This window comes from Anomaloglossus baeobatrachus, chromosome 4, assembly GCF_048569485.1.
Source record: "Anomaloglossus baeobatrachus isolate aAnoBae1 chromosome 4, aAnoBae1.hap1, whole genome shotgun sequence".
In the NCBI taxonomy this organism is placed as follows: Eukaryota; Metazoa; Chordata; class Amphibia; order Anura; family Aromobatidae; genus Anomaloglossus; species Anomaloglossus baeobatrachus.
This window is the reverse complement of record NC_134356.1, coordinates 76807406-76830802: the sequence shown is the minus strand read 5'-3', so window position 1 is coordinate 76830802 and position 23397 is coordinate 76807406. Positions and strand designations below refer to the sequence as shown.

General features: G+C 33.3%; 1 protein-coding gene across 2 annotated transcripts in view; it reads left to right on the top strand.

Annotated features, from left to right (window-relative positions):
- Positions 1-23397, top strand: part of LOC142303212 (protocadherin alpha-C2-like) — a 465288-nt gene that overhangs the window by 25362 nt on the left and 416529 nt on the right. The window contains exon 1 of one of the 2 annotated variants that reach the window (XM_075344424.1): positions 19900-22352. The exons of the other annotated variant lie outside the window; for it this stretch is intronic. Coding sequence (XP_075200539.1) covers positions 19986-22352 — 2367 coding nt within the window. The 5' untranslated portion in view covers positions 19900-19985. Of the gene's footprint in view, positions 1-19899; positions 22353-23397 lie in introns of those variants that run through there. 2 annotated transcript variants of the gene reach the window in all.

Below are 23397 nucleotides of genomic sequence, written 5' to 3'. Positions count from 1 at the left end.
TGCTTTGTTTCACATGTGGTGTTAACATGGAATTTAAAGGAAAAGAAAATGGAAATTATATGTCTTATCCTAAGGTTAGCATTGTAAATAATAAGAAACAAGAAACTGAAACAGTATTTCAAGTCTTTGGTATATCCATATAGAAAATATAATCTTATACTTTCAAAGGCTAAAAAAAAAATAAAGAAAATTCCATAATTGATAAAAGGAAAATTATAACATAAAATTTAAATAATATCTTCATGTGAAAATAAGTACTTAGTTTGCATAATTGCTACTATTCACTAGATGATAATACATACCATGTTATTGCTTAATATTTATTTACTGTATTTTTCTGATTACCTGTAATTGAACATCTTCAGCCATGATAGAGTGCTTCCACCATGTGGATTTTTAATATTTAGTTTGAATGCAACAGATTCAGATCATAGACAAAAATAAAAAAATATTATATAAATTCAGGACCATGGAAATGAAGAAATTGAGCAAATTGATTAGTGTGGATAAACACACCAGAGAAATTAGAGTTAAAGAAGAAATTGATTTTGGGAAGACTAAAATATATAATTCATGTTGATGCTACTGACAATGGAGATCACCTAATGGTTGGACATTGCAAAGTACTGGTGACTGTCGTAGATGTCAATGACAACCTTCCTGAGATGACAATGACATGAATAAAAGCTTCTGTTTTAGAGAATTCCCCTAAAAGCATAAAAGTGGCTATCATTAGTGTCCATGATTGGGATTCTGGGTCAAATGTAAAAATTAGCAAATATCTTTCAATAATTTACCTTTTCTTAAAAAAAACCCAGCATTTATGGGAGAGTTTTCTTTGACTGTGAATGGCCCACTACATAGAGAAAATATAGATCAATATGAAGCTATTATTGAAAAAGATAAAGGTTTTCAATCACTGTCTGTTTTAAAAACTTTATATATTGATATAATTGTTATATATGACAATGCAAATGCTTGAAACTATTTTAATTAAGGGGAATAACCCACCAGGTTCTCTTGTCTACACAGCCTCAGCTTTTGACCCAGACATAGGCCAGAATTCATTCATCACATATTCAAAGTTATTGATAGTTCTCTCGTTGCAATCCCCATATCTTCACTTAGATTAATTAATTCAGAGAATGGGAAAGTATTTGCTTTAGTTTCCTTTGACCATGAACAAGTGACATTTTTCCAGTATCACATAAAAACCACAGATGCCGGTCTTCCTCCACTCAGCTACAATATGACGCTAAATATCTTTATCAATTACATTAATGATAATGCTCCCACATTTTCTCCATTCTACTTTTCTCTGCAATAAAAATCCCAAAGTCAGCAAAACCGGGACATCTTGTAACTAAAGTAAGCGCAACAGATTTGGATTCCGGATAAAATGCTTTAATGTTTAATTTTAAGGAATTGACAGGAAAACCACAGTTTGTTATTTCTCAGCAAACTGAAGAAATCCCTTTAAATCGACAAGTTATTGAGTCAGATAGTGATGAATTCGGACTGGTGGTTGTGGCTCAGGATCATGGAGAACCTGTTATGACGGCACTAACACAAGTTAGTATTTCCTTGGTGGGATCTTTAATGAAGATGAAGTTTGACAATTAGGATTACAAAAAGGATGCCGATAAGTTTTCTGGTGCAAATATTTATTTGGCTCTAGTTGTTTGTGTTATTTCAAGTATATTTCTGATTACTTTAATTGCTTTCACTGTGCGGAGATGACTAAAGTACAGAGATGAAGTCAATGACCTGAAGGGAAATTACAAGATCTACTCCAGCACCGGAGGAAGCTCAATGTATTCTCAGCATACACAATATAGAGTATGTTCACATTCAATGCAAAGGAAGAACGACTTAATAGTACCCACTCCAAATAGTTTTCAAGCTGCAGGCAATGAAGATAATGCTGTACAGCAAGAGCTTCTTCGTAAACCTTTATTAATTTCTATAGTGCTAAAAATGTTTTTTTCCACTCAAAATGTATGCTAAATATTAAGATCAATTAATTTACCTTTTTAATTTTACTGTTGATTATTATCCTTGCCTTAAAGGTATCTGTTGCCTTATAGCTGAAGGAACCTTTTCTCATGGAAAATGATTAAGAATTTAAGTTAGTATAACAATTCCAATTCTTTTTAAACCCACCTGGTATTGAATAATATATATTAATTAAATAGTTAATATGAGCAACGAAATTGAAATAGAAACAAATTGAAACATCCAACATGGACAGAAAAATATCTGTGCCATTTAAGCATGGAAATTGCCATATACAGATCAAATAGTGTAAAAAATAAAAATTCTGTATCACAATATATTTAAAATTGAAAGATTTTTATTGAAGACAAACTTAAAAAATTACAATTAATTAAAAAGTAGACGGCCAAAAGGCGGCAACCACACTCCACAAAAATAGAAAATAGATAACACTACTACAAGGGGGTATATTATAGAAAATTACTACAAAATTCCATTGAGGAATAGTCTCTCACATGCGCAGGAATCAAAACATATATAGAAAAAACCCATATGTGATGTATATACTAGGATCAAACTGAATAATAATAAACTAAACAAATGTTATAGCAATCTCCATACAGGCAGAGAGCAGAGAGGCCTGGGAGTACAAGAGGTAAAAAAAGTGACATACCTTCCCAACATAATAAAGGGATACTACCTAAATGTGGAGTGAAGCACCTAAAACTAACCCTGCATGGTTACTACCTAGCACAATCCATTTTGGCAAGCATCACATCTTGTAAATGCTTTTTTGTAGCCAGCCAAGAGTCTTTAAATTCATGTTTGAGGGTTATCATAGAATTAATGAATATTATATTAGATGTTGGTCATCATTTTCTTGTGATTTTGGTTTGTTAGTAAGAGAATGAATTAATGAATGAATGAATAAGTGATTAAGTATAAAATAATCAAAATTAGCAAAGAGCAGATTTTTTGAAACCTAAAATTTGCAATTTTTGGTGAATTTTAACCTAATGTTTGGTTGGTGTTGGATAAATTGGCTGCGACTCGCAATACAAGAAAGCATCTACTTGCTTGGAAAAATGAGCACAATATTCAATGTGATCTGTATAATCAATGAACCCAGATCTAAAGATGTGGAATCCAACTCTACTAACAGCTAGTCCTGCTCCCAACTTGGTTCCACTTGGAACTATCGACTACCACTGCACATGTCGAAGCCCATGTTCCCATTAACAACAACAATACATCAAACCTCAGCAGTGTGGGAAATGGTGGTTGAACGCGTTTTTTCTTGCGATACGTTCACATATTATGTGGAACTTAAATTTTCAAGAAATTCGACTCAAACCCAATCCTCCACAGATTGATCTACTCATCTTTATTAAATCCAGTGAAGAGAAAAAATATCCTTGTATTAATCATTTATCTGTTAAGGAAGTATACAACGTTGAGCATTGATTCATTATTCAGTTTTAAACCCTATATTTATCTAAAAATGCATATTGCCTTAGTCCTTATTTCCAAAATACTTAGTATTTGTATAATGATTCAAACAATTGTTTTTACCTCATTATTGTAATATATTATAAGGTTGCTATGTTTTTATTTCCTAATTTAGGGTTTCCACATGACTGTATCACTTTGGAATTCAATGTGGAATCTATTTTTTTTGTATTTAAAATCAATTTGTAGTAAATGATGAGCACTTGTATATTTATAACGAATTAATACTTGTCCCTTCTTTTTTGTCTAAGTTTTGTCATTACTGCTTCTTTAAAATATTCCTTAGCTAAATTACTATTTTGTCAAAAAATGTCATCCCTAATTATTTTTATATTGAACTTTAAAGTATTTATAGATAATGACCAGAGTAAATCGAAGAATCATTACTAATTGTTCATTGTTCATATTTGACCTTAATTGTATTTTCCAGCTGACATTTAAATCCTCTTCAACGATCTTTTAATAGTATAATGCATAAATCTGTATTGCATTCTAAGGACATAGAAGTGATTATTATAAGTCCTGTATATTTTCATAGTAGGTATGCTTTTTATATAGCATACAGGGTATAGCTTGATATTTGTCTTCCATTAAATGGCTTGCCAATCATTTTAAATCTTATTATATTTTGTCTTTGACAGTACTATAAAACACTGAACTGTGATTGTTCTTTTTTTAAAGACAGTATGTCTTAAATTCGTCTTAAATGCAATGTTACAGTTACATGTTTGTAGCTTCTATGCAGAACTATGTGTCTGGATGATTATAGACAACAAACAAACTGTAAAATTAGAAATGGATGAATTTATTTTTGGAGAATTAAACTTTACTTGAAGTTTCCAAAAATTTTAACTCCCCAGAATATATCTCTTTAAACTTTGCTTTCAGCAAATTCAGTAAAATTGTCATTAGTTGACCACCATTTTGCTAAATTTTAGGGGCCATCAAAAGGCTACCTCTCCCTTAACCTATAAAAAAACAATAGTATTCCATCTCACCCCAACTTTCCTGGAAGCAATATCCTGGGGCAGTGCAATGGGCTCAATGGAGGCAATCCAGATAAGAAAAAAGGGTGAGGACAGCATCAAGGTCCACTGGAAAATATTCAAGTAAAATCAAAGACATTTATTAGTTCCATTAAAACTCCCCCAAAAAAAAAATGTGTGAAAAATAACATGGCGAATGAAACAATTATAAACTACGCGTTTCGGACACTGCTGTCCTTAGCATGACAGCGGTGTCCGATATGTATAGTTTCTTCTTATTTCATTCGCCCATTCGCCATGTAATTTTTCACACTAACTTTTTTTGGGAATTTTAATGGAACTAATAAAAGTCTTTGATTTTACTTGGATATTTTCCTGTAGACCCACCCTTTTTTCTTATCATGATTCTCTCCCTAAACCTAGCATCCCCCTGCTCACTTTGGCCACCTCCACTGCTCAATGTCCTCAACCTAGTGCTACACTGTTCTGTTGCGCTGCATAAACTCTAGGCTGGTAGTTCCAGTTGCAACCAGTCTTATGAGGTCACTATGCACCCGAAGATGACACTTTAATGGCCCACAAGTACATAAAAGGACCAGTTTGGCTATAAGTCTTAGAGTGAAGTCACTACAGATGCAGCATTTGACAGCAGAAAGAATGGTCACAGAGAAAAAAGGTGACAGGCACGGAACAGTGGGGATGACCAGATGTGTGAGCCAAAAATATTGTTTCTTTGTTTTATTACATCCTATATTTATTAAGCTATGTGTTCTTGAGACACCATAGAGTACAATAACATAAAATTAAGTTTCGGCAAACACCTTTGTTACTACCCACATTTTCTGGAAAAATCCACCCAATTTGGCAAATTCAAATTTTGTCAGATCTAATCACCATACTCAATTTCACGTTCGGTGGATTTAAATAGATTCTTTCTTATCATGTTTAACATGTACAATTTAATTGAGAAATGTTTGGATTCCTTTTAGAATTTAAATGTTAAGTGTAAAATAATTTGCTTAAAAATATATTTTTAATTTTGGAGCCATACAGTTATATGGCAACTTTTAAGCTGTAAGAAGTATGGATATTACCTTATTTTACAGACATCCAAAGGAAACATTAAAAAACATTTGTAAATTTCCATACTTTTTTTGCACACATTGGGTGTTCAAATTGGATTATAAAAAAATTTATAATTTGATAGTCAATTCCTAAGGTTAACATAATGGGAAATAAACTAAAGTTGTTCCATGTTCAATGTCACTTTAAACTTTTACACACATTACATATAGATATGTAATATCTAATTTGCAGGTTTAATTCTATAAAGACAAAAATGTTAAAAATAGAATAATATTTAGAAAATATGAAGAAATATTTAAGCCATTTAACCGTAAAGAATTAAAATAAATATCAAAATATCCAGATTAACAAACTGCAATATAAACAGCAGACCCTAGATGGTACTACATACCAACATGTAACAACACTTGTTGGGGCAGAATATACTCCAACAAAAAAAACAGTGAGTTCAATATGTAAAAAAAAATAACAAAAAAAAATGATTCAGAAATGTTAAAAATGTTAAAAACCATAATCATAATAATATACGGTGGTGCTTCAAACAGGAGAGACTAAATATCAGCTTGTAATTTACTTGATAATAATACAAATAACATTGTAGTTATACATGCACAGGTAAAAATATAACCTACAAAATTAATAAATAAATAGCTATTTATCAGAATTGTTTTTGCTAAAATATGTGGTTAATATAAGCCTATTTAATATATATAGCACTTGCTACTAAAATCAGTTTATTTATAAAACACATTCAATAGTGATTCTACTGGGTGCTAGTCAGTGAGCACTAATTCAAAGCGCATAAAGTATAAAAGTGCTTTTATGGTTCCAGTGAACTAGTAATAATACATTTAAATTAGGCATTAATGTGATGAGCAAACAAATAATAAAGTGCTTCTGTGCTTGTAAAAGAGTAATTACCTGTTGTATAAGGCTGAATCACCCCTCCACCCCAACTTATGTTTCAATGTGCTTTCCTCAGGGTACGCCCTGAAATAACTAAAATGCATGAAATTCACGTTGACACTACTGACAATGGAGATCACCCAATGGTTGGAAAGTACTGGTGACTGTCGTAGATGTCAATGACAATCCTCCTGAGATGATGGCTACATCATTATCAGTTCCTGTTCCAGAAAATTCTGCATAGAGCACAACAGTCACTATCATTAGTGTCCATGACAGGGATTATGGGTCAAATGGAAAAGTTAGCTGCCAAGTATCTTCCAATAAATTACCTTTTAATATAATCCAGCATTTATGGGAGATTTTTCTTTGACTGTCAATGGTCCACTAGATCGAGAAATTAAGGATCAATATGAGGTTGTCATTATTGCAAGAGATAAAGGTTTTCCATCACCGTCTGTTGTAAAAACTTTAAACATTAATATTAGTGAAGTAAATGACAATGCTCCTCATTTTTCGCAGTCAGTTCATACAATTGTTATTAGAGAAAACAACCCACCAGGTTCTCTTGTTTACACAGCCTCAGCTTCTGACCCAGACATAGGCCAGAATTCATTCATTACTTATTTAATTATTGATAGTTCTGTTGATAGAATCCCCATATCTTCTTATATGTCCATTAATGCAGAGAATGGGAAAGTATTTGCTTTAGTGTCTTTGACCATGAACAGGTGACATTTTTCCAGTATCACATAAAAACCACAGATGCCGGTCTTCCTCCACTCAGCTCCAATCTGACGCTAAATATCTTTATCAATGACATCAATGATAATGTTCCCACATTTTCTCCTTTCCACTCATCTCTGGTAATAAAAACTCCAAAGTCTGCACAACCAGGACATCTTGTAACTAAAGTAAGTGCAACAGATTTGGATTCCAGATACAACACTTTAATGTCTTACCATTTTAAGATTTGACAGGAAAACCACCTTTTGTTATTTCTCAGCAAACTGGAGAAATGTCTTTAAGATGTCAAATTATCGAGTCAGATAAAGATGATTTCAGGTTGGTGGTTGTGGCTCAGGACAATGGAAAATCTGTATTGACGGCAACAATAGAAGTTGTTGTTTCTTTGGTGGCATCTGGAGAGGAGATAAAGTTTGACAATCAGGATTACAAAAAGGATACCGATGAGTTTTCTGATGCAAATATTTATTTGGTTGTAGCCATTTGTATTATTTCAAGTATATTTCTGATTACTTTAATCGCTTTTACTGTGCTAAAATAGCAAACATATAGAGATGAGGTCAATGACTTGAAAGAAAATTACAAGATCTGCTCCAACACTAGAGCAAGCTGGATGTATTCTCAACAAACACAATATAGAGTATGTTCCAACTCAATGCAAGGGAAGAATGACTTAATAGTTCTCACTCCAAATAGTTCTCAATGTAATAGCAATGAGGAGCATGGAGCTCAACAGGGGTACCAGGTTAGTGATTTTTATTTTTTGTAACTATTAATTAACTTTTGAATAATAACATACTGATGGTAAGAAAACAATTTTCTCTGTCTTGGAGATTTAACTTTTAGGATTATTTTAATAATCCAATTTTAGTGGTTAGAACACTTATGTTCTGTATGTAGTTGTAAATTTTGAGCATTAATAATAACATTTATATTATTTTTACATTGCATTTTATTAAATTGATATTCTAAAAAGCAGTTTCTTTTGTACAATAAATGTAATTTAACATAAATGTACATATACAGCTTTTCTTAAACTAAAACTCAAGAAAGACATCACAAGGCAGAAAGTCAATTCTTAACAATTAGTACAACAAAAGCCGTTGAATTTGAAAAATCTTTCTACATTATATCTTGGTTATTTTAAGAAAGTCTACATAATTATTTTTCATTGTGAATTTTACTTATTTTTTCACTTTATGTTGTTTTACACCCAATATATATATTATCCTCATGTTCTAAAAGAACTTCATTGATATTGGATCTTTATGTTTCCAACAGAGGCCATCCGTGTTCTATTTCTCAAGGATGATATTCATTATAACAATCTTGCCTGTTTTAGGTCACAGATAAGAGAAGCTAAATGAATGTCCAAAACTCCTAATAATGGCTGAAGATTTTCAATTTTATGTAACTTATTTATATGATTATAAGAGTATGCCGCAGAGTTGTAAATCTTAACCGAGGCTGGGCATTAACTTTTTTCATTGTAATTAAATGTTATTTATTTTTAAATGTTTATTTATAAAAAATCATAACATCTTAAACATATCTATATATTTCTAATTTTAGTATTTCAAAATATGTAATATGTACTTATCAGTACTTTTGACAATTAATAATGCAAACATTTTACATACTTACAACTTTAGAATTTTCTCTTAGATAAGATGAACTGAAAAGTTTCAGATATATTTATGTAACTTTACTATCTAGATAAATCTTTCATTGTGCATTGCTTTATAATGTGCTTGAAAATATTTTAGTTTATAAATGGTTTTATGGAAAGCAAATAAAAATATAACTTAAAGAAAATAACAATTTTTCTCAATGTTTATAGGATGATTGGGTTGTTTTTTTCTTGTGTGATGTCAGAATGATACATTCTAACATAAGTCAATTGGATATACTGATTTTACTTTGAAGACCTGTCACTTGGTAAAAAATAAAGTTAAATACCTTGTAAAAATGCCTAAGTTCCTCTGATTCTGCCAATCTTTTCTATTTTACACTCTGTCACTCAATAACTGACATAGTTGCTGCTTTTTCCATGCAATGCATGAAAATCCTTTACAATCGGAACCTCCTACTCCCATCTCCACAACTTCACTCGTGCTGCACCAATTTTGTAGAATGTGCTACCCCAGACAATCCGATGAATTTCCAGTATCCACAGTTTCAAATATGCCCTAACATCACATTTCTTAAAACTAGCCTATCACCTCACTCAACTAACTACTATCCTTTGTTCTCTCTGTGATGCACTCAGTAACTCTTTATATTTGTACTTTCACACATACCGGCTGATGACTGGTTCATGTAGTTTTATTTGAATGACCACTTTTATTATACTGATGGGAGGACCTTACACAACAAGAACTTTTATTTTTATCTTTTGTGTCACCCAGACTTCCTCATAGATTGTAAGTTTGTCATACATTAAACTATGCATAATTCTGTAACATATTATGTGGTTGTACAAGTACTCTCTGAATTGTAAAGTCCTGTGAAATATGTTAGAGGTTTAGAAATAAAAAATATTATTATTATTCATATTATCATTATTATTATATTTATAGTTAATTGAAAAAATTTAAAAGAATAATATGAACTGAGTAATACAAAGTTTATAACTAGTGCATAGCCAAATGAGGAAGTGCTTGACTTCAGGTAACACCAAAAAGAGTAGTAATCCTGACTGGTTCAGACTTTCCAAGAGGCATACAAGAATATAAAAAATAGCATTTCAGCTCACCTGATAAAATGTACGGTGGAGAGCAGTTGCATGGACAATCCAAAAGTAGAAATAGTACCAGCACAAATCCGTAAATTTTTTTTCAATTTTATTCAATGTAAAAAGGCATAAAAATAAGAAGTTAGGTGAATAAAAAATATAAACTGATATAAGACAGGTATAGGTAATGCGTTTCTGGCCCAAAGTGGCCCTTAGTCTCAACTGGTGGACTTCACTAGGGGTGAGTTGTGCACTATCTGGTCATATTAGGTGATGTATTTACATTTTCCTGTGTCTAGGACAATACACTGGTTGATTATTATGACTTAAATATCTGTCTAGGCACTAGTAAACTCTCCTGACCTGCACTGTATATTAAAACTGTATGTTTAAACCCTTCCTGTTGTTTGTTCCAACATATGGGATAATCTTATGTATCAACTCCTTCTGATATCTATTTTTTTGTTTGTTATTTGTAATTTTAAATATGTCTCAATAAAACAATCATTTTTAATTAATTATTTTGGGGTTTTTTTTATCTGGTTTTCCTGGCCACACATGTTGTTTAGCTGCTTCTTGGAGTGTTATACCAGATATAATGGGGGGGGGGGGCTTATCTCTTTGGGTTAGCTCATGGCACCGTTTATTCTTATATGTCTCATGAATCTTGTATTGATTAAAGCACCAAACATTACTGCTTTACTTGGAATCTTGACTGGATTTTTGTCCCTCAACTCCAGAACAAGGCTACAGGACAAAGTGTCTGCCTTCACATTCTTAGATCCAAAGAGATAAGTAATGACAAAATCAAATGGAGCAATCTATGACCAGGTTTTCCCTATATAAATTACATCCATCACCTTTATGACCTTTTTTGAAGCATTCTAGAATGCTGTATATATGTCTCAAGCTAATTTGCATAACATAAAAAAGAGCTTGTACTTTACTTGCGTGTTGGGAGACCCAGTCCAGGCGGCATCACTGTTCTTCTCTTCTTACTATCATTGTTCTGTTTCCCTGCTTCATGTGGATAATGCATCCTACATCATCCACACAGTGTCTTTCATTGAGCTTCTGCACACGTGCACTTCTCTCTGCCCTGCCAAACTATTGTAATATACATGCATGGGCACACTTTGGCCTATCTCCGCAAATGCACATTACAGTACTTTCCTCTGCACTTGGCAGGGCAAAAAGAAATATACCTGTGCAGGAGCGCGATGGAGGAGACTATGTGAGTGATATAGAATGCGTCATCCACACAAGTAAAAAGGAAGATGGTGCTGGATCATGATGACTCCTCTGACCGGACAGCATTGTAGGTGAGTATGATAAAAGGTTTTTCTTATGTTAAGCAAATTGGCTTGGGACATCTATACTGCATTCTGGAAAGCTGTATAAAAGGGCATAAAATTTGTGACCATATTTTATATAGGGAAACCTGGTGACAGGCTCCCTTTAGGAACTTAGCAGCATCAATATAAAACAGGTTCTTATGATCGGTAAAGACTGTTGCCTTATGTCTTACCCCCTGCAAGAAATGTCTACATTCTTTTTATTCACCAGAAGTTCTCAGGCATGAATATATAAAAAATGGATTGAGCTTGAGTGAATTTCTGGGAGTAAAAGGCAAAAGAATGTAGATGCCCACTTCTTTTTTGTGAAATAGCAGTTTCCATCTCAATTGAGAAAGTGTCTAACTCGGCAAAGAAAGACAACTTGACCTCAAGCTAACTGAGAACAAGAGCCTTAGAGAAGGAGAATTATAAGATTTCCTCCAACACTGGAGAGAGTTGGGAGGATCCTCAACAAACTCAATACAGAGTATCTTCCAACTTGGTGCAGGGGAAGAATAACTTCACTCCTAATAGTTCTCAAACTGCATGCAATGATGATTAAGTCATCCAACAAATACTGTAACCAAATTCTTCTTATCAGGTAAGTCTAAAATAATTAGAAATGTGTTAGAATAGAGGATAGCAAAACTGAAGAGTTCGTATATGAACATAGAAGGCAACATACTTTTATATATAAGACTCTATGTAAAGCTCACTTTGAAGTTAATTAATTGTAATTGGAGTCTATGTTTCTAAAGTTAATTTATAATTTATATATATATATATATATATATATATATATGTATATATAATCATTCAAATTATTCTCAAAGACTGTTTAAAGGCATAAATATTTTTTCATATATTGCTCAATTTTAAATTTCATACTGTGATACAGAGATTAATATTACACATCATCATTTAAAACTATTTCTAGCTCTTCTTGCTGTTCCAAATATCATTCTGCTACCTCTTGCATATCTTTTGCTGAACTTAATGTTGTAAATATTTTTGGTTGTAAACCTTACACTTCACACTTTTTTTATTTTAATAGTTTTGACGTCTTCATAAATAAACTAAATTATACAGTGTTAAGTCTTGTTGGCACATTAAAAACTGTTGTTTCTTATAGATTTTTGATTATCTTTCTTTACTCCAACTTTATCTTTATGTAACTAAATCTAATTGTTGAAATTGTTTTTGTTCATTTTTTATGTTTTAGTCTTTTTTGTAATGGATTCAAATTAGAAATTCAGTCTTTATTTAATTCAAATAGCCAAATAATGTAGCAAAATGTTAAGAAAGTAACAAAATAGAAAACTTAGAAAGACCCTGAGCTGAGAAAATGAGGTAAAATTCTTTAAACACCTTTTTGTTAAATTTTTGAATGCTTAAATGATATTGGATTTAGGGCTTTTGCGTAATGTAGTATGCAAAAAATAATATTGATGAGAATCTATTTGTCTATCTTTCATTTATCAAATGTAAATATTTATTCTAATTTTCAAAATAAATAAGAATTTAAATGTAACATTAAATTGAGATTGAAAACTTGTAACCCTTCCAAATTTTCCATATATCTGAATTAATGTAACTTAAAAGTGCATCAAAGATTGTTACAAGTCATAAAGTAGACCAGATAAAATAAAAAAATGAGACAAAAACATCAGCCTTTGTCATCTTTTTAAATGAGAAAATGATGCAATATCACATGATTATGAAATGGAAGCATTTGTGAAACTTTAGAATTGACAGATTATTTAAATGTGAATTTAGAGTTGGGTTCATTTTATCATTTACTGGGATGACAATAAGATGTAAATGAGTGACCTACTTTATTTAAAGAAACAGGAGTTTCTCAAGCTCTGATTACAATGCGTTTGTGGAAATTTATCATGGCAAGAACAAAGGAGATAAATGACGACCTCACAAAAATAGTTGTTGATGCTTATCAGGCTGGAAAGATTCCAAAATCATCTCTAAAAATTTTGGACTCCATCATTTTACGATTAAACAAGTTTTATATGAGTCGAGAAAATGCAAGACCAATATTACATGCCTGGGAGTGGTCGATCAACAAAGATTACTCTAAGAGCAAATATTCAATGAGGTTTCAATGGAATGTAGGGTAACCTTTAAGGAACTAAAGACCTCTCTCACATTAACTGTTATTGTTCATGAGTTTATCATCAGAAGAAACAACAATGGAGTACTTGGCAAGATTGGATGGGCAAAGCCACTGCTCTTCAAAAAGAACCGCCCACATTCAGTTTGTTAAAGGGAACCTTAGCGATCCAGATAGATATTGAAAATAAGCCATAAGAAGTCTCATTTTCAGATAAACAAAGCCATGTAAGGGGCACAGCTAGTAAGTGAACGAAAGTGTGCTGCTAAAATAAGAACACAGTGGACATTTTTGGGCTAAATGGAAACTGGTATGTTTAAAAGTTAACACTGCACATTACCTAAAAGACGCCATTCTCACCATTAAGCATCGTAGTGGCAAAGTTATGTTTTAGGGATGCTTTAAAGGTGCTGAGAGTTGATGAGAAAATGGTTGGAGCTAAAAATGGACAATGACCCTAAACATACTGCCAGAGCTACAATGGAATCATTTACATCAAAGCATATTCTTGTGCTTGAATGGCCCAGAAAAGTCCAGAAGTAAACTCCATTGACAATCTGTGACAAGACTTAAATATTGGTGTTCACAGACATTCTACATTCAATCTCACTGAGCTGGAGCTATTTTTGAAAGAAGAATAGACAAACATTTCAGCCTCTAGATATTCAAAACTTATAGACCCATACCCCAAAAAAATTACAGTAATAATTGGAGAGAAAAGTAGACCTACAAAATATGGACTCAAGGGTCTAAACGTAAATGCATGTCACAATATTCAGGTTTATATTTTTAAACTAGTTAGAAAAAATGTATTATTTACTTTACATTTCATAAATACTTGCTACTTAGTATTAGTATGACACATAAAATCTCAATAAAATCCATTAACATTTGTGGGTGTAACATGAAAAAATGGGGAAAAGTTCACAGGGCATGAATACTTTTTCAAGGCCCAACCATACCAGCTAACATTTCCTCTTAATCCCAACTGTCATTCCACTGGAGCAAACATTTACATAATTATTTATATTATTAGTCAATCTGATTCAGGTATTATATACATACAAGTTGAGCCAAATGTAGTATAACGCACATCTAGAGGTCTAAAAAGATCCATTACATATGCAGCGCAAACTTATAATAAAGCAATGACTAAACACTTGTTGGGATTAGGTAAGCATTATTGTGTGGCCAGATATTTTTTTTCATGCTGTACATGTATCGGGCCACATTAAGGCATGTCTAATTATTTGTTTGCTCATATTGTCTAGACTCCATTAAATTCTTACACTATAAGCGACCTTGTTTTAAAATCTTGGAAGACATTTTATGTTTTTGTTGCATATGGGTTACGTTCTTTGGACCTCTAGATATGCATTCTATTGCATATTGTCTGACTTGTATTACATTACATTTTACCGGCACCATAATTTTAATTATATAATTCATGTTGTTAATATTGCCAATATCAATATGTGCCCATTATATTTTATATGTATAACTGTGCTACTATTATTGTATTAATTGTATCTGAATGTAAGTAAAGTCAACTAGTTTTATAATGTATGGAATGTTGTATTGTCTTATGATAGAAGTTACCAATTGTTTTGCTCCTATTTGTATTTTGCTCATTTTCAGTCAAAAAGGATCGATTAGAAGGAATTAATTGCCAACCATACATTATTAACCAACATTCGTAATGAAGTTTGATGTCATACATTTTTTGATAGGGTTATTGGTTATATACAGTGGGTGAAATAAGTATTGAACATGTCAACAATTTTCTAAGTAAATATATTTCTAAAGGTTCTATTGACATTAATTTCTCATCAGATGTAGGTAATAACAACCAATCCAATATAAATACAGTAGGTAAAGAAATCAAACCATAGATATCCATAAATTTAATGATGTGTAGTAATGAGAAATAACAGAAAAAAAAATATTGAACACATGAAGAAAAAATTGTGCAAAAAGCCATTGAAAGTCAAGACACCAGCTGGAATCTATCAGTAATTAGAAAGCAATAATGTGATTTAGAGAAAAATAACATCAGCTGGTTAAGTTGATGGCCTAATAAAAGGTGTCTCATTACCAAGGTGCCATACAAGAAACATCTCATGATGGGTAAAACCAGTGAGCTGTCCTTTTGCAATCTTATTGTTGCAAAACATACTGATGGTATTGTTACAGAAGAACTTCTAAACTACTGAAGGTCACAGAGAGCACTGTTGGGGCCATAATCTGGAAGTGGAAAGAACATTATTTCACCATGTGCACCTAACTAGATTTTGGCAGATGAGTAAAAATAATTATTAGTAGAGTTGTCCAAGAGCCAAGAAAGATCTGTGAAGGGCTACAGAAAGATCTGGAATCAGCAAGTACAATTGTTTCAAAGAAAACAATAAGTAATACACTCAACCTCCATGGCCTGTATGCCCACTCACCACACAATACTCCATTGCTGAACAAAACTCATGTTCAAGTGCATTCAATGCTTGATCAACAACATTTAGAGAAGCCTGTGAAATACTGGGAAAATATAATCTGGTCAGATGACACCAAAATTGAACTCTTTGGATGACATACTTGGAGGCAAAAGGTACGTCATATGATCCCCAAACCACCATACCATAAGTGAAATGTGGAGGTGGGAATATCATAGTGTGGGGCTGTTTTTCAGCATACAGCACTGGAAAACTCATATTTTTGAAAGAAGTATGAATGGACAAATGTTCTGACACATTGTTAATGAAATATCTACCAGCATGATGGAGATCATGAGGGTAGAGATTTAATCAAGAAAGTGATCCCAAACACACAGCCAAGAAAACTCTCCATTGATTTCACAGAAAGAAAATAAAGATGTGTGAATGGCCCAGCCAATCACCTGAACTGAAACAAGTAGAAAATTTATGGAAGGAACTAAAGCTCAAAGTTCATAGAAGGAGCCTACGGAATCTTTAGGATTTGACAAGTGTTTGTGTGGAAGAATGGGCCAAAATCACACTTAAGCAATGCATGGGACTAGTTTCTCCATAGAGAAGAAATCTTGAGACTGTCATCACCAATGAAGGCTTTTGTGCAAAGTAGTAAATCAATTTCAGTAGGCAGCAATACTTTTTCATTGTTTCATAGCTTAATCTATGACTTATTTTTTTTCCTCTGTGAGTTGGATAGGTTGTTATCAATATGGTGAGAAATGAATGTCAATAGCATCTTTAAAAATATATTTACTTAAAACATTGTTGACATATTCAATAATTATTTAACTCGCTGTGTATTGTTTTGTTCCTAGCATTTATATTTGTATATTTGGATAACAACTGCTTGATTAAGGTTTTGTAGGATTTACTATTCGATAGACAAGGATAAAATTTGGCATTCACACTGCACACAGCACTATGGAATTATTGTAGCTCATCAGCAGGGTCTATGTATCACAGCTGATCATTTACTAGGAGGGACAAGATACACAACTTTATATGAAATTTCTTTCATACCTAAAGATCATTTGTTGTACAATGAATGTTTGGTTGGCAAATGCAACAGTTTTAAGATCTCTCCAGAAGTGTTCAATGGAAATTAGATCTGGACTCATTGCTGGTCACTTCGGAACTTTCCAGCTCCTTGTTTCCATCCACTTTTGGTTGCTCCTTGAAGTATTTTTGAAGTCATTGTTCTACTGGAAGACCTATTACATAGGGCTCAAACTCAGTTTTCTGACACTGGACATTATATTGCGAGCTAAAATCCTTTGGTAATCCTCAGATTACCTTACGATTGTTCATATTTTTAAACAATTCTTGTTCTCATGTCCTCAGACAGTTTTCTTCTCTTCATATTCTCAATGCTTATTGTGGCACACATAGACAAACGATGAAAAGATTGAGTCAACTTCTTCCCTTTTTATCTGGTTTTAATTGTGATTTTTATAATGCCCACATCACTTTCTTGCAAACCTATAAGAACTACTCTGAAATTGATAAGTATATTTAATCTTTTTGTAAAATATAAACATAATTAAATTAATAAAAAATTGTCTACAAACCAACGATGGGGAATGACATGAAAGGAATTACAGCAGGTCCAAGTAAAATCATTTGTGTACAAACTGATGTGGCAAAAGATATAGAAACAGATAGTAACTAATATCAGTGTACACAAAACAATCCTGCACAACAAAAAGGGTATATCAAAATTAGAGAAAAAATAATATAAAATCCCCCTTAGTGAAAAATAATGCCAAAAATCACAACCAAATAATAATTAGAAGATGAAGCTATGATGAGTGCACCCAGATAAATGGCTTAAACAAAACAAATTGCCATATGGAGTGTAATCAATAAGAAACCCGATACACATGCGTATGTGATACGCCCTAGGAGAAAGCCACGAAGAACCGCATCAGGTTGTTTATTTGGTAAGGTTCCTCAGCATGTGTACCGGGTTTCAGTTTGTACACTAATGATTTTACCCCGACTTGCTGTATTTCCTTTCATGTCATGCCCCATTACTGTGTATTGTTTTGTAGACAATTTTTTACAAATTTAATTGTTTTGATATTTTCTAATAAAGATTACATTTAATTACTTTTGGAGTAGTTCTTATAGGTTTCCATAATTGCCACTGGTGGACTACTTGTTTTCTTGATGATTGGTTTGTTTGGCTCAGTCTTTTGAGTAGTGACCAAACTTGTAGGTTTCCCATATCAGCTTCTTAGAGTCACTGTCAGCTGGGAGGAGCAAAAACTAATGGTTATAGATAATCAACATTTAGTTGTTGTTGTAGAGAAGATTAGAACTTTAGTAGCTTACTAGATGTATGCATAATAGAAAGATTGCAGAAGTAGCAAGCTAAAAAGTAACTGAAGAAGAAGTGTCACATTTACCAGACATGGTAAGAAGATTCTTGACACTGAAACATAAGCCTAACAGAAGGCAACTCAACTGCAGTGAGGACAGCTTGAAGCCAGGAGTAGAGCTGTTGGTTGTGGGGCCAAGAACAACTAGAGAGTGGTGAGCTGAAGGAGACAACGTGCAAGCCAGTCAAGGAAAGCATTGCAACAAAGACTTGGCAGCGCATGTTAAAGCATGAGTAGTACTCCGGACATGGGCTATAGATAGAAAGCAGATAATGTGAAGCATGAGAATAAACGTTGCTTATGTCGTCTTTATGAATATTGTCTTCCAAATTCTATGCCGCCATTTGTAATTGCCAAGCTCATGCCTCTGTTTTATGCAAAAGATATACTTAATGTGCTGAATACCTGCTACATTTTGTATATAGTTCTCAACCAGTTCAATATTAAAGAATGTTTTATTTTCATTAAGTGGACTGAGACCATTCTTCTGTGCACCATACATCTAGGGTTTCTATACCAGCATTCAATTATTCAACCTGTGTCAGAAACATCTGAAGGAAATAACATCATATACATCCCTGAGGAACCCATGTTTATGTGCCACATAGAGATGAGCAAACCTCAGGCTTGAGGCTATGGGTTCAGGCTTGGGAAATAACGTGAAAATCTCCCTGGTGAGTATCACGCTGTGCTCATGTCTGAGTGATGTACAGCATTGTTTGGAGCTATGGAAAGTGTGAGATTGGCTAACATTTCACTTACATTCTGTATTCTAAGATGTAATGGTCACAGGGAAAATAAAAAAAAACACTGCCCACCCACCTCCGGAAGTGTTTTGCTGTGGGTTTAAAGAAAAACACTTCCTGAGGTGAGTGGGCGGTGCTTTTTTAAATTTCACTGTGAACATTACATTTTAGATCACAGAATGTAAGTCAAATGTGAGCTGATCACATACTTTCCGCAGCTCCCAACAATGCTGAGTATCACTCAGATATGAGCATAGTGTGATGCTCACCAGGGAGATATTCACGTAATTTTCCAAGCCCGAACCCCGAGCCTCAAGCCTGAAGTTCACTCATCTCTAGTCCCAAGGATTACTACAGAACACCTTAGCCAGGTTGACCAAATCTCAAACATGGCTAAATGGCTAAATCCTATAACTAATTTGAAAACTGATAATTAAAAAGATTCATCTTAACTACAGTGTTAAAAACATAGCAGACAAATAAAAATGAACTAAATATCTAAAGTAAAAAATTACATTTAGTAGACCATTTAATATATAATTTATATTCTAAAGATTAATAAAGATAAAAAATCAGGTAGGAAGATGTAATACAATGCTTAATTTTAGTATTTGTTTTAGAATAAAGACTAAAATGTTATAAAAAATATTGTAAAATAAAATGTTTAATGTGTCAAACCTTAATTTTAAATCTGAAATAATTAATTATTTTAAAAAAAGGATTTAACAAGATAAAGACACAGATACATACCTTACATGTAAACTCAAAATTAAGCACTAGATGGCACTCCACACCAACTAATAGCAGGAAGGAAAGAGGAAATGCATTTCTCCATCGCTAAATGGAATTCTTGCTGTAGGGGATTCCGGCCATGACAGATTTTTCTGTCTTTGTGCTTCCATCAGCATTAGTGCCTTTATTACTAGACAAACCACCACTCATTTTAAGAAATGCTGAATCAGAGACTGGATTATCAAACAAGGAGCAGGTTTATCCAATTCTTTTTGTTACAAATATCGTGGGATGTGGTCCTGAGTCAGCTGCATTATATCATCCCTGAGGAATCCAAGCATGGCACCTTTGTCGGGAGAATAGCTCAGGATCTTGGACTGGATATAGGTGAGATTAATTCCAGAATGTTACATATTGTCTCTAGAGATGAGAAGGAATATTTCCAGGTTAATCTACAGAATGGCATCTTATTTGTTAAAGAGACAATAGACAGAGAAGGGCTATGTGCAAATACACCCTTCTGTATAATTTCTCTGCAGGTTATTGTAGATAAGCCTGTGCAGATGTATCGTGTAGATGTAGAAATAGAGGATATCAATGACAATAGACCAGTATTCTCCTCTAGTGTGACTAATCTTGTCATATCAGAAGTAAAACCTGCAGGTTCTCGTTTTCCATTAAATGTAGCTTCTGATCCAGATCTTGGGACAAATTCTATCACCAACTATGAGCTCAGTGCAAGTGATTATTTTGCTTTGGATTTCCAAAAATATATTAATCAAATCAAGTCATTGGAGCTTGTGCTGAAAAAAAATCTAGACAGAGAGAAGCAGTCTGTGCACAATCTGTCCCTTACAGCTTATGATGGAGGAAAACCAAGGCTGAGTGGTACAATACATATTATTGTTACTGTGGAAGACTTTAATGATAATGCTCCTGTGTTTGATCAGCCATTTTACCAGTGCAGTGTTAATGAAAATGCTGTTGAAGGAACTTTAGTGTTTAAGCTGAATGCCACTGATCTGGATGTTGGGAAAAATGGAGAAATACTATATGATTTTAGCCATATGGTGTCAGGAAAAGCAAAGGAAGCATTCATCTTAGACAAATACACAGGAGAAATAAGAGTAAAAGGCAAGTTGGATTTTGAAACTGTTGATATGTATGAAATCCAGGTTGAAGCTATTGATCATGGCGATGTTCAGCTTATTGGACATTGCAAAGTTCTAGTGACTGTCACAGATGTCAATGACAATCCTCCTGAGATGACAGTGACATCATTATCAGTTGCTGTTCCAGAAAATTCTCCTCAGGGGACAACAGTTGCCATTATCAGTGTCCACGACAAAGATTCAGGATCAAACGGAAAAGTCCATTGTTATGTTTCTGATCCTTCACCATTTAAGATAAATCCAGCTTTCATGAGTGATTTTTCTTTGATCGTGAACGGACCTTTGGATCGAGAAGTGAAAGATGAATATGAAGTTACAATAATTGCAAGAGATGAAGGTTCTCCATCCCTCTCTACCTCAAAAACCCTAAAGATTGATATAAGTGATGCCAATGACAACGCTCCAAGATTTGTCCAGTCAGTAGATACGATATTAATTAAGGAGAACAACCCACCCGGGTCTCATATATACACGGCATCAGCCTCTGACCCAGACATTGGTCAGAATTCATTCATTACTTACTCAATTATGGAACGTACAATTGATGGAATTCCTATTTCAACCTACATTTCCATTAATCCAGAGAATGGGAAGGTCTTTGCTTTAGTGTCATTTGACCATGAACAGATTACAAATGTTAAATGCCACATAAAAGCCACGGACGCTGGTCTACAAGCCCTCAGCTCAAACCTTACTCTAAATATATTCATTGAGGACATTAATGATAATGCTCCAACATTCACTCCACTTCATTCTGCATTAACAATCAAAGCTTCAAAGTCAGCAGAACCTGGACACCTGATAACTAAAGTGAAGGCTGTAGATCTGGATTCTGGATACAACGCTTGGACATTTTACAAGTTAAAAGATCTTGGAGGATCTGGAAAATCTCCATTTATCATTGCACATCAAACTGGAGAAATCACTTTGAAACGGTCATTTACAGATTCTGATAATGATGAGTACAGATTGCATGTAGTAGCTCAGGATCATGGTGAACCAGTCATGACGTCAGAGGCACAAATTATTATATCTGTAGTGGAGTCTGGAGAAGAATTGAAGTTTGATAATCAAGAAACCAAGGGGAATTTTGATGAATTTTCTGACGCAAATGTTTACTTGGTTGTTGCAATCTGCGTCATATCAAGTATTTTTCTTATTACTCTGATTGTGTTCACTGTGCTAAAATGGCAAAAATACCGAGAAGAGGTCAATGAACTAAAAGAAAATTACAGAATCTGCTCCAACACTGGAGGGAGCTGGATGTATTCCCAACACACTCAGTATAACATAAGTTCCAATTCATTTCGACCTAAAAGTGACTTGATAGTTTTCACTCCAAATAATAGTCAGACACCAGGGAATGAAGAGCAAATCAATCCACAAGCGGTCGTGTTAAACTCCTCTTATCAGGTAAGTCTGTACATCAATGGCTGTATAATAGTATCAAAAATAATTTAATGTTTTTTTAAAAACAAAATCTCAAATGTCATCACTTTTAATTCTTAAAAGTTATTTTGCTTAACATGCAAAACCCCCCCAAAAAAGTATAAAATATTGTAAGTAAAAATGAACATACAATTTGGATATTGTCATAGTAGCAAGAATCTGTTTACCAGTGAAAGGCAAAAACTCTATGAGATGTATTTTAACTGCCCCGTACTAAGTGAAAAAATGATTTCCAGTTTGACATATTACAATCACATACGTTCCCTTGATCAATTTCCTACTAGGAAAATCTAATCTCTGATATATTTTTTAGAAAGGCAGCCAGGTCCTCCTTGTTCTCCTTGAACTTATTTTGCCAATCGACTATTAGAGCATGTTTGGCAGAAAGTTCCATAATAATCACACCGCCAGTTCAGTTAAAAGTTAATATATGTAATGATAATTAAACTATCTTTCCATTAGATGTTGAGATGTCTCTTGTTGAAGGCCTAAATTTAATATGATCCCTATGCAGATCTCTACATGATCCATTCATATATTTGTACATTTTCACTAAAGCACTTTTAAACTTTTGATTTTACAAAGTGAGTGAGCCCAAATTTGATAATCTTTCATGGCTCTGTAGTCAACCAATTCTATTTATAAATGTAGTCACTCTTCTCTGCACCAACTTAGGATCATTTATATCCTACTTTTACACTTGAGAACAAAAGGGCGCACAGTTTTTATCTATTGCAGTTTAATATCATCTGCAAGTATCGAAATTGTACTCTAAACTGAAAAAACGTCATTATCAAGTACAATAAAAAGAAGTGGGCCCAATGCTGACCCCTGTGGTACCCATATACTGTTTATGTCCCAATCAGAGTGTGTTACTTTAATCACTACTCGTTATTTCCTTTCACTGACTCATTTAGTAACCTCACACGTATTCACTTAGCTCCATTTTTCTTATTTTATGTACTAACTTTTTATGTGGAATCATATTGAAATTCTTTGATCAGTACAG